General features: G+C 42.6%; 1 protein-coding gene across 1 annotated transcript; it reads left to right on the top strand.

Moving 5' to 3' along the window:
• LOC311113696 (cilia- and flagella-associated protein 52-like) lies at positions 1 to 14,554 on the top strand (the record flags this gene model as incomplete). Its single annotated transcript, XM_084156998.1, has 14 exons — positions 1 to 61; positions 506 to 705; positions 1,009 to 1,145; positions 1,417 to 1,545; positions 1,712 to 1,811; positions 2,282 to 2,398; positions 2,504 to 2,604; positions 3,468 to 3,638; positions 4,030 to 4,178; positions 4,893 to 5,038; positions 5,312 to 5,463; positions 6,209 to 6,311; positions 13,930 to 14,041; positions 14,373 to 14,554. 14 exons carry the CDS (start codon positions 1 to 3, stop codon positions 14,552 to 14,554), a joined length of 1,860 nt encoding a protein of 619 aa, XP_084013124.1.
• Between the last annotated feature and the right edge of the window lie 380 nt (positions 14,555 to 14,934).

A 14,934-nucleotide genomic window follows, 5' to 3' on the forward strand; every position in this document is an offset into this window, starting at 1 on the left:
ATGGCTGGAGATGCACAAGAGATTCCACGGCTTGAGCTGGAGGCTGTAATTGGGTTCAATGGTAATGTAAAATATCCTCCCAGCCTATTTAGCTAGCTAGCTAGCTAACATATTCAGCTGAGCAAACCAAGTTATCTGGTAACAAGTAATACAAACGTTAGCTAACGTTATTTGTTGCCCTGAGTGATATGGCTGTTGTCACTAGGATCAGGACATGCTATGGTAGCTACTAGCTACTACTGTTGCTTGTTGCTAGTGGGGTTTTCAGCTAGTTTGACATATTTTCAATGTGTCTAAAGATAACTAAATAATTTGTAATGTGCTGTTCAGTTTATGGAAAGTATTTGGAAGTATCCTTCAAAACTCTATCCATCATGGTTGTTTACCTTGATGAGTTTCTCCTGAATCCTTCAGACAACCAAGTTAGGTCAAATCATAATCATATCCTCATCTTTAGTTCTGGTTTAAAGCATGTCTTTACTTGCTTTTACATTTTTTTTGACAGGACATGTATTTTCTGGCCTCAGAGTGCACCCAGACAGAGAACACTTCATCTATCCTCTTGGTTGCACTGTTATTTTGAAGAGCCTGAAAGACGGCAAACAGGAGTTCCTCCATGGACACACCAACAACGTCTCCTGTGTCACTGTGTCCAAAAGCGGACGCTACATTGCTTCTGGACAGGTCACCTTCATGGGCTTCAAGGTAAACTATAAAGACAGTGAAACTTTCTCGTATTAAGAGAGCAGTCATGTTTCACCTCTTGATATCAGAGAGAGAGTCAGACATATAGATAGACAGACAGACAGACAGACAGACAGACAGACAGACAGACAGACAGACAGACAGACAGACAGACAGACAGACAGACAGACAGACAGACAGACAGACAGACAGACAGACAGACACAATTGGATGGAGGCAGGGAGGGAGAGGCTACAGATGAATGTTGAACATAGGAAACACATGAATGGCAGTAGATTACAGAGTTAATCTATGTTGTTCCAGGCTGATCTGATCATCTGGGATTATGAGAAGAGAGCGATCCACGCCAGACTACAGCTCCACAAAGCGAAGGTGGAGGGACTTGCCTTCTCCCCCAATGACAAGTACCTTGTGTCCCTGGGTGGACAGGATGATGGAAGGTAAGAGGTAGCTTGATAAGGGGTGGCCAAACCTCCTCTTGCGGGGAGCTTCCCTCCCGCAGAATTCTGCTTCAGTCCTGCTATAACACACCTTATCCTACTAATCAGCTGGTCCTCAGACCTTTGATTAGATGATTAGATTGATTAGATCCAGCAGGCTTTGGATGATTGTGTCATTTTAAAAACTACTTTCACATTGGAAGAATTTCAACAGTCATTTTGTAGGTTGTACTACAGAATGTATGTAAATGTGAATGGTTTGTGTTTTCAGCATTGTGGTGTGGAACCTTGAGAGCAAAGAAGCGATCTGTGGTAGCCCCGCCTCTGCCCACAGTGCGGGCCACTGCCTCACCATCGAGTACACCAACCACAGCGACAACATCTTCATCTCCGCTGGCAAGTGAGTGACTTGCAGAGACTCTGGGTTGCTGATAGAATAGAATATTACTTTGTCAATCAGAACTGATCTTTATTGGACCTGAACATGACGCAGAATGATTAAATAAATACAGTTTATTATTAATACTTTTGAATTAACACACTTGTGATATGTTGTTTCCCTGAAGTGGCACGATGCGTGTTTGGGAGCTGGACCTTCCAAATAGGAAGATCCGGCCTACGGAATGCCAGACAGGACAGCTGAAGAGGATTGTCAAATGCATTGAGGTGAGCTAAACCATAGAAAGCAGACACAGCTCGAAGTAATAGTGGTACCACTGAGTACCCACTGGGCACAGACGTCAATTCAACGTCGATTCCACGTTGCTTCAATGTAATTTCAATTTGAAATGACGTGGAAACTACATTGATTCAACCAGTGAGTAAATTGCACAATGGTGCCAAATGCCCCCCAAAATGATATTGTACGTCCCATTCTTAACCACTCAAAGTACGTTTTGAGACAAAGCAAAGGTAGACTATTCATCAATACTTGTTATGGTTTATTAATGAGAACATCTGTAAACACACAAGTTCAGGTTCCTGTTATTTTATTCAAATGGCAATTGTTGTCTGAGGTCAATTGATCTCTGAATTAAGATAAAGATAAAGTATTTCCCGGCATATCAAGCAGCCTCTCAAAGTAGTACAGGTAGAGACGTAAGACTTACTTCTAAGGTGGCCCCATTGCATCACAGATCCCAGACGATGACCATTTCTTTTACTGCGGAACCACCAGTGGTGACATCCTGAAGGTCAACCTGAAGACCCGCCTCCTCAACAGCTGTGGGCCACGAAAACAGAAATTTAGCAAGGTGGGTCATTTCAGTGTCCTGAGCGACTTCCACATGTTCGTATCTCTGAGATCCTCAACTGTAGTTGAGATTTGATACAGCTGTCCCTCTGTCTTTTTGGTGCAGGGTGTGAACACACTGAAGGTGCTGAATTCTGGGGACATCCTGGTGGGCTCTGGGGATGGCATGTTCACTTTGTGCTCGGGAGCTAACTTCAAAACCATCAAGTAAGTAAGTACTGCAGGTTGACATACGAGATAAGAACAACCACATCTGTCAACAATCATGTATTGGATGAGATCCCATTTGTCCACATACCAAGCCATCCAGAGGTGGGTTCGGTCCAGACTCAGTAATGTATGCAACTTTGCATCCTCTGGGCTGGACACAATCTGTCAGTCAAAGTGCCCACCTTGCAATCTACTTGATTCCCAGTCATATGAAATCCATCGATTAGGGCCTAATGAATTTATTTCAATTAACTGATTTCCTTAAATGAACTGTAACGTTAAAATCTTTGAAATTGTTGCATGTTCATTGTATATTAGACAAGCGAACAACATTCACAACTTTTTCATTGTCAATAAATCCATATTGCTCATATTCTTGATGGAGGTTGGCAAGCTCACTTGTTAGACCACACAATTAACCACATTTGCTAAATTATGCAGCTAATAGCTCTATAATGAAAATACAACAAAAACATTCTGAGAATAAATTATTTTATGTATTTTATTTTATTTTAGTTCATTAAAATGTATACACACTTTCTACCTTGTATTAGTAGTTTAAATTCAGACAAGTATTTTTTTGCGACCCATTAAAAACCTCCCGTGACCCAAATTTGGGCCTCGATCCACCAGTTGAGAACCACTGGTCATCTATCTAAAACTGTCATGTTGCATCCATAGCCTAATCTATACATTAGAGTTGTTACATTTCTTCAGCCCCTCAGCTTCATGGCAAACCAAGTGGTGGGGCTGAGATTTTATTTCATTTTTTATTACATAGTGGGCCTTTTAACGCTATGTGTAGAAATACATGATGTACTCACTGTGGCATTCTGCCATTCATCTTCTAACTCTGATAGGAAGGTTCAGTTGGAGGGGGGAGTGACGTCCATCGCTGTGAGAGGCGAGGGACACCAGTTCTTTGCAGGGACGGAGGCGTCTCAGATCTACCGTTTTGGCTACACAGACTTCAAAGAGGAGCTGATCGCCACCAGTCACAACAGTGCCGTCAAAGACGTGGCCTTCCCATTGTGAGTGATAAAGGCACACATTTAGAGAAAAGATTACATACTGTATGTGATTCACTTTTTTTCCCCACAATATTGTTTTATAGCACACATTCTATTTTCACTACTACCTGATTGCCATATGTCACCTCAAATATATAGCTGTCTTTACCTATCTCCACCTCAAACATAGTCTATGCTGTCAAGAGAGACTACCTCAAACAACATTGCTTTCGTCTACCTTCATGCTTTCATTGCCCATTTACTCCCACTAGAGGGCGATATGACCATGTTTAAAGCATAAACATGTATTATAGCCTTTGGCTCTGGGACAAGGTAACTCCTGTTTCATAGACTAAAGTGCAGAATGACTGCCCACAAACTTATTCCAGTGATCTGTCTGTATCTCTCCCAGTGGTTCGTCAGAGCTATTTGCCACGTGTTCCCAGGATGACATCAGAGTGTGGCATGCCGAGACCTCCAAGGAGCTGCTGCGGATCTCCGTCCCCAACATGACCTGCAACGCCCTGGACTTCATGATCGACGGACACAGCATCATCAGCGGTAGGCAGGAACCAATAGTAGTTCTGTATGCCAATGGGGTCGTTAAAAAGATGAACACACACACAATTAAGTGCACACACGCATACACACACTTGCGTATACACACACACACATGCATACACAAACGCGTAGACACACACACACGCACTGTATATGTGGTCCATGCGGGAATCAAACCCACAACCCTGATGTGGCTAGCACTACACTAGGGAGGGATGGTACGTCATCAATGCAGCATATGGCATTGTCTTAAGTTAGAACGATGATGGACTAGCGTAAATTATTATGGAGCACAAATAATTACAGTATTTTCTATGAGAGAGTGCGAATGTGCCTGATATTCCTTCTCATTGTTGGAGCCTTGAATGTTGATAATGGTTTAGCATTGATAGTCATGGTAATAATAATACATTATTTGATTATCTACTGTACATTTTTATTCCAGCCATTTACAGTTAAGACACACGTCCTATATAAGGAACTGAGCCCACAATCTTCACTATAGCCTGAGTGCCAGTCTGTTTGGGCCATCATGCCACTCCTTGTCATGCCAAAGACTGCCGAATGGCCACAGTGTTTGGCATGATAGCACAAATAGATCTGGAACCAGGCTATCATCACAGCACATTATAGCACAATCTCAATATAGAAATACTTGTACGTGTGTCGACTATTCCCATCTAAAATAGTTTTCCTGTTCCAATTGTTTTCCAGCCTGGAACGATGGGAAGATCCGTGTGTTTGCCCCGGAGACTGGCAGAGCCATGCTGGTCATCCACAATGCCCACAGCATGGGCGTGACGGCCATCGCTGGCACCAGGGACTGCAAGAGGATCATTAGTGGAGGAGGAGAGGGACAGGTCAGATGAAAAGTCACCCTGGCATGGCACAGGACACCTTTTAGTCTATATTTAAAGAGAGAGCATAGATTAATAACCACCAGTATTAATTAACCACCATTTAAAAAAAAGTGTTCTCACTTGAATGTGACAGCACTTCCTTTTTCCCCCTTCCTCCTCACAAAAAAACTCCCCAGAAAACACATTATTACATACATATTTGAAACAATGTTTTAGAGGGGTTCCTCAACAACATTGTATTGAGACCTAGTGTCCCTCTCTCGCTTGTTGCAGGTGCGTGTGTGGGAGATCCTGCAGGGCTGTCACCGGCTCATTGAGACCATGAAGGAGCACAAAGCCACCGTCACCAGCATCAAGATCAAGAGCAACGACAAGGAGTGTGTCACCGCCAGCTCTGACGGGGCCTGCATCATCTGGGACTTGGTGTGAGTTCAAATGCACATTCTCATGTACACACACACACACACACACACACACGTTATCACGTTTCAGGAGAAGACCCAGATGCAGACAGTGTCGAAGTAACAAACGTTTATTACAAAAACAGGGGGCAGGCAAACGACAGGTCAAGGGCGGGCAGAGGTCAGTAAACCAGATCAGAGTCCAGAAGGTACAGAACAGCAGGCAGGCTCAGGGTCAGGGTCAGGGCAGGCAAAATGGTCAAAACCAGGAAAACTAGAAAACAGGAACTTGAGAAAGACAGGAGCAAGGGGAAAACTGCTGGTAGACTTGACAAAACAAAACTAACTGTCAACAGCCAAACAGAGACCACAGGTATAAATACACTGGGGATAATGGGGAAGATGGGCGACACCTGGAGGGGGGTGGAGACAATCACAAAGACAGGTCAAACAGATCAGGGTGTGACACATGTATGTATGCATGCTCAAATCCATGAACACACGTAGATGTGCAAGCACGCACACACACTTCTTTACCCCATGCCCTTAATCATGTATCCCTCACTGTCTGATTGCATTGGCTTCCCACTATGGGAGGCTTTCAACACACATGATTACTACCACTACCACAACCATTAATACCACTCCTCCATTCATGTGTTTCCTGTGTTCAACATTCATTTCAAGTCTCTTGCTCTCCTTCTTCTCTCTATCTCTTTTTTTCTCTCTCTCCCTGGTCCCCTCCCTCCCTCTCGTCCTCCCGCTGCAGGCGTTTTGTGAGGAATCAGATCGTCCTGGCCAACACTCTGTTCAGAAGTGTCTGCTACCACCCTGAGGAGTACCAGATCATCACCAGTGGCACCGACAGAAAGGTTTGGAATTAGAAAGACTCAGGTCCCTCTTGGTGCCAAGACTCACTGGCACAGCACACTGTAGCTAGCTGATGATTTCTCTGTGCAGTGTATAATCTCCAGTCACCAGTCATGGAAAGTGAGAGAAGGCTGTTGTCTGTATTGATGCGTCCTCGTTAGCCATCATCTCATCTCCAGATGTTAGATGTTCGAGATGAGATCTATTAGAGAGACTAGTATTGATGTACTGTAGAAAGGCCATATCAAGCTTGTAACCATGCACACGTATCAGCTGTGTCATGTTTTGAAATGTTTCCCCACCTCTTTACCAGTCATAATAAGCCACTATATAACAGTCATGCTGCCAGGTTTATGTAACTCCTCTTTACGCCTTGATTACCTAGAATAAAAACAGAGTTACATAAGCTGGGAGCCGAGGTTCACAATAGCCCCTCTTCAATATGCGCCTTAATATCCACTCATCACAAGCTCTACAGACTAATAAGGCCCATATTGTTGTCTCAACACCACACTGTGAGGTGAGGACAAACTGAACTAATTAGCTAGCACTGTGAATGCGCTGAGACAGAAAATGAGAGAGGAAAAAAGAGTACTCTGGCTTTCGCGTCTTCCTGCGGATGCGATGCCCGCCCATGCCATCCAAGTGCCCGTGTGCCAGATCCACCATCTGCTCGCCCCAGGACACAGGCGCTCTGTCTGGAGTGAGTGAGTGAGTGAGAGAGAGAGCGATTGGATGAAGCAGCTCCTTGGCTCAGAGTTCAGTCAGTGGTAGAGGGTCTTTGGGGACAGTCTGTCGGATGGACGGAGACAACAGAACAGACTACTGCTGGTGGTGGTTCTGTTGTGGGGTCAGCCAGAAGCCTCTTGTGATGATGACCCAGCACTCCTGTGTGTTGGTTCCAGTTTTGGCTGATTGTGATGTAGGGCCATCAGGATCTTGGGATTGATCCTGTGTTATTTATTATTAGCTATTGCGGCATGTCAATTATCAGAGGCATGGTATATAGGCTTCTGTGGTGGCCTTCCCATTGTCCAGCACTAATAGGACAATAAAGACGTTCTGAAGTGTTCCGTTTAAAAGAGAGAGGGCTCTTGAACGTCCTATAACTTCTTTGTTTGACTAATGTCCTTGAGATGTTCAATTAATAGAGGGGAATTATATTTTGTTGGCGAGAGGTACTGTATGTAAGCGGATTAGCATGGTCAAATACATGGCTGAGCGTAGCATTGGGATAAATGGAAGCCCACACAGTAGCTAAGAAGGCTTTAATGGTGTACAGCCCTTCATAAGTGGGTTACTGTCCTCAATGATGTATTGCCTCAACATATAGGTGGAATTACACAACACGCTACACACAATAGAGTGAAAATGTAGCCTAATCTTGGCACAGCATACATTCATGTTTTCAACATACTGGTATTGAAATTACACAACACATACCATAAGATTACACAAAAGACTGGACATTTAATCTCGATTTGGCACAGTGGTGTAGCTTTCAATGCATTGTAATGGTTGTGTAGCTTTCAATGCATTGCAATTGTTGTAGGACCACTGTATATTCCCTATGAAAGACCTATAGCTGAAGCTATACATGCTAGGCAATTAGCCTAGTATTTAAAGTTCCAATGCAGCCGTTTTGATTTCAATATCAAATCATTTCAGGGTAACAACAAGTACCTTACTGTCAATGTTTTAAATTTAAATGGTCAAAAATAGCTTCTTAGCAAAGAGCAATTTCTGAAGCAAGAATTTTGCTAGGACTGTCTGGGAGTAGTCTGAGTGAGTGGCCTAATTGGACGAGTCTAATGGGAGGGATATGTAACCTGAAAACTAGCTGTTATTTGCAGAGAGGTTTGAACAGGCAGAAATTACAGGCGATCTTTTCAAACAGCTCTTACACTAAAAGGGCATTATTATAATTTTCACAATTTCACAGTATTATTCCAACCTCATAGTGTGGAAATATATATAAAACACAGGAAAATCATGTTTTCATCATTTCAGCAAGCCATGACACCCACCATCTCAGATTGTTCTGAAATTGTTTCTGTAGTTAGAAACAAGTAAGATGAGCATTCCAGAAACATTATCTTGCTGAAATAAAATGTTATATCTGAGAAATTAAGCTAATTGATTGCACCCAAATTGGCAATTTTAATTGATAGGATTCAGATAATATTCAATAAATATCGTACCCAACATCCGATTTGGACCAAACCTCTTCTTACTAGCGTAGAACCCTGTATTATCGGCATATTCAACAGCGTTTAAAAAATATTACCTTCAACAGTGTTATCTTGTGATCAAGCCATCAATGTTATGTGATTATTGGTGTCGTAAAAATGTTAGCAATTAGCAACTTTGACATTTCAGTGGAAATACTACTATTATCAGCTTTTTGATAAGCGGTTTAGCAAAAAAATAAGTCCCGTATTATCGGCATTTGTTCAATTACAAGACATATCTGTTTAATTTTGTTCAAAAAAGAGACACCACCCACGTACCCGAAGTGTTTACTAGATAGTTGGCTAGCCTTCCGGTAAAAAATTATGACTTGCCTGTCAACTTTTCATTGCGTAGCCCGGTGCGCCCTCCTGTGGACTCTTAAAAAATTGTTATTCACCAACATATTCAGTGTTGTAACCAAATAATGTCTCATCATTTGTTTTACAGATTAATCTTATGTTTTGAGGAGGTAGATAACAGTTGAATACTAAAATATTAGTATTAATAATTTACATCAAATAAAACTTTAATTTCAGTTATGTGCATTGACATAAACAATGAAAACACTGTTGGAGTTTGTTGCAGAGGTGCACTTGGAAAGTAAAGGAAGAAATACACAACTTTTTTTTTTTGTACAAATAAATAATTTCATATGAACACAAACAAAACAAACAATTTAAAACTCGACCTCCATCCCTATATTGTCACAAAAATCACAATAGAAATCCAGCTCCACCGCTACCTCTTGATCCCACTGCAGACACCTGCAGTGGAACCAGTGCTGACAGAAGTCACAGCACACCCATGGCACCTCGGATCTACACTCCTGAGAGGAGCTTGCAGGCGGATCATGCTCCCTGCAGCGAGCACAGCAGGTGGTGTCTTCTTTTATAAAAAATAAAATAATAATACAATTTGATTAATATGGTTTTGCAAAATGTAGAAGTTCTTCAACAACAATAGTAACTGATACAACTGAGAGAGAGAGAAAAACAGATGATGAAGTACCTGAGAGTGGTGGCATGGGTGGCGTGACAGATGTGACCGGTGGAGCTTTTCTCTTCCTTTTGTGTGCTGCAGTTTGAGAAAAAGTATTGTTAGACAGAGCATGTTTCATGAAAACCCTTTTCAACTTTTTTACATCAATACCTCTGGAGGAAGCTGCAGGGGTTTTGGAGGACGTGGAGATGACTTGAGGGCTGGTGCTATGTACTGTAGATACAGTGGGGAGAACAAGTATTTGATACACTGCCGATTTTGCAGGTTTTCCTACTTACAAAGCATGTAGAGGTCTGTAATTTTTATCATAGGTACACTTCAACTGTGAGAGACGGAATCTAAAACAAAAATCCAGAAAATCACATTGTATGATTTTTAAGTAATTAATTTGCATTTTATTGCATGACATAAGTATTTGATCACCTACCAACCAGTAAGAATTCCGGCTCTCACAGACCTGTTGGTTTTTCTTTAAGAAGCCCTCCTGTTCTCCACTAACTACCTGTTAACTGCACCTGTTTGAACTCGTTACCTGTATAAAAGACACCTGTCCACACACTCAATCAAACAGACTCCAACCTCTCCACAATGGCCAAGACCAGAGAGCTGTGTAAGGACATCAGGGATAAAATTGTAGACCTGCACAAGGCTGGGATGGGCTACAGGACAATAGTCAAGCAGCTTGGTGAGAAGGCAACAACTAAGGAGTGGCTCCGTAAGAAGCATCTCAAGGTCCTGGAGTGGCCTAGCCAGTCTCCAGACCTGAACCCAATACAAAATCTTTGGAGGGAGCTGAAAGTCCGTATTGCCCAGCGACAGCCCCGAAACCTGAAGGATCTGGAGAAGGTCTGTATGGAGGAGTGGGCCAAAATCCCTGCTGCAGTGTGTGCAAACCTGGTCAAGACCTACAGGAAACGTATGATCTCTGTAATTGCAAACAAAGGTTTCTGTACCAAATATGAAGTTCTGCTTTTCTGATGTATCAAATACTTACAGTGGGGGAAAAAAGTATTTAGTCAGCCACCAATTGTGCAAGTTCTCCCACTTAAAAAGATGAGAGAGGCCTGTAATTTTCATCATAGGTACACGTTAACTATGACAGACAAATTGAGAATTTCTTTCTCCAGAAAATCACATTGTAGGATTTTTAATGAATTTATTTGCAAATTATGGTGGAAAATAAGTATTTGGTCACCTACAAACAAGCAAGATTTCTGGCTCTCACAGACCTGTAACTTCTTCTTTAAGAGGCTCCTCTGTCCTCCACTCATTACCTGTATTAATGGCACCTGTTTGAACTTGTTATCAGTATAAAAGACACCTGTCCACAACCTCAAACAGTCACACTCCAAACTCCACTATGGCCAAGACCAAAGAGCTGCCAAAATACCAGCAACAGTGTGTGAAAACCTTGTGAAGACTTACAGAAAACGTTTGACCTGTGTCATTGCCAACACATAGCGCATGTCCTTGCATCGCTGGTACTGTGGTCCTCTGTAGCTCAATTGGTAAAGCATGGCGCTTGTAACGCCAGGGTAGTGGGTTCGATCCCCGGGACCACCCATACGTAAAAATGTATGCACACATGACTGTAAGTCGCTTTGGATAAAAGCGTCTGCTAAATGGCATATTATATATTGAAAAGGAGAGTTAGGTTGCATTTTACATTTACATCATTTAGCAGACACTCTTATCCAGAGCGACTTACAAATTGGTGCATTCAACTTATGATAGCCAGTGGGACAACCACTTTTTCTTCTTTTTTTTTTTTAAATGGGGGGTGGGGGAAGAAGGATTAGTTTATACTGTTCCAGGTATTCCTTAAAGAGGTAGGGTTTCAAGTGTCTCCGGAAGGTGGTCAGTGACTCTGCTGTCCTGGCGTCGTGGGGGAGCTTGTTCCACCATTGGAGTGCCAGAGCAGTGAATAGCTTTGACTGGGCTGAGCGGGAACTGTGCTTCCGTAGCGGTAGGGGAGCTAGCAGGCCAGAGGTGGATGAACGTAGTGCCCTCGTTTGGGTGTAGGATCAGAGCCTGAAGGTAAGGAGGTGCTGTTCCCCTCACAGCTCCGTAGGCAAGCACCATGGTCTTGTAGTAGATGCGAGCCTCAACTGGAAGCCAGTGGAGTGTGCGGAGGAGCGGGGTGACATGAGAGAACTTGGGAAGGTTGAACACCAGACGGGCTGCAGCGTTCTGGATGAGTTGTAGGGGTTTAATGGCACAGGCAGGGAGCCCAGCCAACAGCGAGTTGCAGTAATCCAGACGGGAGATGACAAGTGCCTGGATTAGGACCTGTGCCGCTTTCTGTGTAAGGTAGGGTCGTACTCTGCAAATGTTGTAGCGCATGAACCTGCAGTAGCCGCATGCTAGCCTTGGATGTAATTAATTTCTGGTGGACGTTGCCGTGGATGGCAGCCAGGTTCCACAGTATAAGGGAGGGAACACAGATGGGTGATGGCGACTCGGCCACTCTCACACAGGCGCTGGTCTCTAATAAGCCCTCCAAGACACCAGGAGAGGGGAGAGAGGTCGTGACTAGAGAATCGAACTGGATTTGAACCCATTCCCTAAATGACATGACACAAACTATACTGGAGAGGGGGAGTGTTGTGTCTGCTACTGGGCTAACTCTCCTCCCTCTCACCTTTTGGCTGTGTCAAATCTCATCTCATATGATAGCAAGCGATTTGATTAAGATTCAAATCATGTAAGCTAGTTGCTGCTAGTATTGAGGGGTTTTTCTTTCATTATGCTGACCAAAAATGTTATTTCATAAAGTGAATGAATGCACGCAAAGAACTTTGGATTTTTCCATTTAATTTAAATCATATTGAAAAAATAATGTAGGCCTAAATGATGGTTGTTGGTCATTATGTTGACCATATGTTTTCACAATGAATGATGCATGCGAAGAACCTTGAGCCTTTCCATTTTAATTTAATCAGGTAGCTTAGTGGGCAAGAGCGTTGTGCCAGTAACCGAAAGGTCGCTGGTTCTAATCCCCGAGCCGACTAGGTGAAAAATCTGTCGATGTGCCCTTGAGCAAGGCACTTAACCCTAATTGCTTCTGTAAGTCGCTCTGGATAAGAGCGTCTGCTAAATGACTAAAATGTAAAATGTAAATGTTAATCATATTGAAGAAGAACAGTCCTGACTGTTGTGTATTTCTCAATAATGTCTAACAAATGTGTTTTCCAGTCAGTAAGCCTTTCCATTGAATTTGAATTATATTGAGGTACAAAAGTATTTTTTTATTATCCCACAGAAATGTGGCTCTTGGGCTGGCTCTTTGCTTTGAGCACTGTTTTTCATTCTTAATACTATAAATACATTGTTTTTTTGCCATTTGTTTCTCTTCAATCCCATTATTACAAACTGTATTTGATATGTCTCTGTGAGATTACATTTCCTCAGTCCCATAATGCATTATGTTTGTGGTCTTGCTAAGAGATGAAATCCAGTCCAAGAAGCTATTCTCATAAATGCTATTCTGAGCTCTCTCCCATGTAACATTACTTGTTTCATTGCATACAACTGGAGGTTTTTTCTGATAGGCCTACACCTTTCTGATGAATCCTCTGAACTGGTTTATTCAGATTTACTAGTTGAAATGTATTCATTTGAGACCTTTTCTCACTTCTGTGTGAGGAGATTGTGTTGGTTATTGTAATATTCACTCTATAGCCTAAACATTGACTTGTTGATGATTAGATTTTCTGTTAATAAGGCCCATTGTGCGTACAAAGAAATCATTCATTTCCAGGTACAATCAGTTTGGTCAGTTCCAATACTTAAAATCACAAATGGTTCAGTTATATGGTGCCAGTCAGTCAAACTGCCAGTTTCCTCCTCCTTGATGCCTGAAGAAGCACTCACATGCTGCATTTTAATGATGAAATTCCTCTGTCCTCTCATATGCGTCAGTTAGTTTGTAATTGTAATTAGCTTTGTCATAAAAATAACAAGAAAGGACCTCGCTTCTGTGTGTGGGGAGATTGTGGCGTTACTGTGCGGCTATAAATAAACTTCAAAAACAATTGTCTTTGACCGCTGCAAACCCTCGGGACGGTTAAATCTAATTTAGAGTCACAAACATGTTGTTTTAACTGTGGCGGGCGCACGAAAACTTGATAGACTCTCACCGGCCCCATTTACATATAGTGGAATAATGAAGATAGATAATTCAGTGAGGCGGAATTACTATACTATGAACGAACAGAAGACATACAAGGCGTGGCATTCATACTTACTATAAAACTATGATACATGGTCATTTTAATAATTTATTGTAATATAACATAGAATATGTCATAAACTAATCTGACTTATAAGTCTTATATGTACAAGCTCTCTCATTCATATTCCATATACCTGAATGGTCTTCTTTTCCAGATTGGTTACTGGGAGGTGTATGATGGCTCAGCCATCAGAGAACTGGAGGGCTCCCTGTCGGGAGCCATCAATGGCATGGACATCTCACAGGACGGACAGCACTTTGTCACTGGTACAGTATGCTTTACATTGGTTTTGTTGGTTGAGTTGAAGAGGTAGAGCATGAGTTGATTTGTGATCTTGCCAACTGTTTGGCGTGACATTGACATAGGAGTTGGCACAGCTCAAATAGATCTAGGACTAGGCTACTGTTGACTACCATCAATCAACAACAGCACATGGTCTGTCCATTAAATATCTCTGTATTGACTCTCAATAGTTTGGGACTGTCATGAAGGGCACTTGGTTGAATGTGAGTTCATCCAGCATGCGGTTGGATCAATGTTTGTGGGCTTTGCCGTAGAAATAAACAAAGTATATGTGTCTCTGCTGGCCCACTTCAGGTGGAGACGAGAAGCTGGTGAAGGTGTGGGACTACTCGGAGGGCGAGGTGACCCACGTGGGCGTCGGCCACAGCGGCAGCATCACCAGCGTCAAGATCTCTTCCAACAACAGGAGCATGGTGAGCACCAGTGTCGACGGGGCCGTGCTCCGGTGGAGGTACCCCCACCCCTCCTCCCCCTAGAGCGCCTCCCGGATGCCAGGAGAACAGAGGGTCAAAACCCATGACCCTATGACCTTTGACCCACACACCCTACAAACGTTTAACTTTTGACCTTGACCAGTCCCAATGCACACCTGTCCTCACACCAAACAACTCCGAAGAACTCATGAATACTGCCAGTAGTGCTATCATAGAGCAAATGTTTCATTCATTCATGAAAATAAATGGATATAATTTTGATTGTGCGATATTGACTGAAATATGTATTACTAGCTACATTTTGCTTGTTGAAGGTAATTGCATAGTTATAGTGTGGTATTCGCCATACTCTAACAATATACTGTATCAACAAACTTCGTAGACACGTTCTAATATGCATGGAATTAACCTAACAAATTGAC

Source organism: Coregonus lavaretus (assembly GCF_964263955.1).
Source record: "Coregonus lavaretus genome assembly, chromosome: 40".
Classification (NCBI taxonomy): domain Eukaryota; kingdom Metazoa; phylum Chordata; class Actinopteri; order Salmoniformes; family Salmonidae; genus Coregonus; species Coregonus lavaretus.